Genomic DNA, 1779 nt, shown 5'->3' with positions numbered 1-1779 from the left:
CTCAATGAAAAATTAAATTTTCAGGAAAAAATATCTCTTGAAAATATTTGTGGTTTTCGAAATTTTCAGATTTTACTGTGAAAAAAACCGACAACTTCGTCCCCCAGTCAATAATTCGAGACCCATCCCAGTCCCACCGAGCCCAGTATCCAATTGATGCTCAAATTATCATAATTCTGCAATCCATCTTTTTAATTGAGTGATATCGCCTCAAAACAAACCGACAAAAATGTCTCTTAACATCCCTGGTTGCTAAAATATTTTCAAAATATCAAGCAAATTTGTTTAGAAATTTCGTCATTAAATTGTTCTTCCCAATTATCGATTCATCTCGTTAAAGTGTAATCCCAGAAAAAATGTCAGAGGACATTTTCAATGAGAAATTAAATTTTCAGGAAAAAATATCTCTTGAAAATATTCGTGGTTTTCGAAATTTTTAGACTTTACTGTGAAAAAAACCCACAATTTTGTACCCCAGTCAATAATTCGAGACCCATCCCAGTCCCACTAACCTAGTATCCAACTGGTGTTCAAATTATCATAAGTCTGCATTCTATTCCTGGTGCTCCTCCTGACCCCAGGCTGTGTCCTCATGACCCTGTGTGTAGATCTACCACTGAGTCTCCTGGGCCTCGCGCTGAAGATGTCCTCGTCCGAGTCCATCGAGTCCATAGCTGCGTTACCATCAGACATTTTGTTCTGTTCGCCCAAAGAGAAAATCAATTGCCCATTCCCACCGTAAAAATCATCCCCCACCCATCGAATAAAAAATCCCCAATTGAATGAAAATAAAAAAGAACCCGATTCACTTCATACATTTGTCACTTACCTCAGAGCATTGACATAATCCTCAAGCAGTCCTTAATGCGAAATTCTCCGATCGATTTTACATAACATTTATATCACCACCAGAACAACGAATTCTCGCGATAATGAACCCCAGGAGAGTGAAAATCTCTCCTCATTTTACGGGAAAAATCGTGGGATTGAGTGTCCAGGAGACGAAATTACCCAACACCTTCAGCAACTTGAGTCCATTTCCGACTCGAGTGGATAGACGAATGAGAGAGTGATGAGTGAGTCTAGTTAGGCCGTTCGACGTGGGAATTGTCGTACAAAATGACGGATCTGTGGAAATTGACCAGTGGGCGAAGACTGAAGGGGTTCAGCGATGATTTTCACGTCAATTTGCTAATTCCAGGGAAACAAAACACTTTTGGTGGGTCGTTCGCCCGTTTTACCCCCCTCAGTTCATCACACAACGAAATCGTTGGTTTACTCTCTCTCTCGTCGAGACCTGAACATAGCCGTGGGTGCAAACTAGTGGTGGCTCCCTGCGCTGGGTTGCGGCGATCTGCATTATCGATCTTTTTGAAAAAATTATTTTGGATTGACCTCGGGAAGTGTTAAATTATTTCGGTAATTGAGGGTTTCAGGAGGAAGTGTTGAAGAACATTTTTTGTTGGGAATTTCATAATGTCCAGGTATTTTTTATGATGTTTTCTTTTTTATTATTTAATCAGGAGATAATTGCGAAATTCATCGGGCACAACTTCCTTTTGATTTTTTATAGTGAATTATCGTGTTAATGAGGCAGTTCAGAAAAAAATGCTAGAAAACATTTTTGTTGGAAATTTTATATTCTAGAAAAAATTCTAATGGCGTTTCTTTCTGAAAGCATTCATTTTCGAAATAACTGCAGCGTTAACCGGATATTACCTGGAGAGACTCTGCATATGGAGCTTCAATTGCTTTTACTCTTTAATACTTAATTCTCCC

At 39.0% G+C, this 1779-nt stretch overlaps 1 protein-coding gene across 2 annotated transcripts in view; it reads right to left on the bottom strand.

The window, feature by feature from the left end:
- Nucleotides 1–1273, bottom strand: part of LOC107041821 (ATPase family AAA domain-containing protein 2) — a 16203-nt gene extending 14930 nt beyond the window's left edge. For both annotated transcript variants that reach the window (XM_015262585.1, XM_015262586.1), the window contains exons 1-2: nucleotides 830–1273; nucleotides 513–699 (exon numbers count right to left, since the gene is read on the bottom strand). In XM_015262585.1, coding sequence (XP_015118071.1) covers nucleotides 513–693 — 181 coding nt within the window. In that variant the 5' untranslated portion in view covers nucleotides 694–699; nucleotides 830–1273. The remainder of the gene's footprint in view (nucleotides 1–512; nucleotides 700–829) is intronic.
- Between the last annotated feature and the right edge of the window lie 506 nt (nucleotides 1274–1779).

Source organism: Diachasma alloeum, unplaced genomic scaffold (genome assembly GCF_001412515.2).
Source record: "Diachasma alloeum isolate Michigan unplaced genomic scaffold, Dall2.0 Dall_scaffold_00379, whole genome shotgun sequence".
In the NCBI taxonomy this organism is placed as follows: domain Eukaryota; kingdom Metazoa; phylum Arthropoda; class Insecta; order Hymenoptera; family Braconidae; genus Diachasma; species Diachasma alloeum.
The sequence above is the reverse complement of the archived record's forward strand: the minus strand, read 5'-3'. Positions and strand labels throughout refer to the sequence as shown.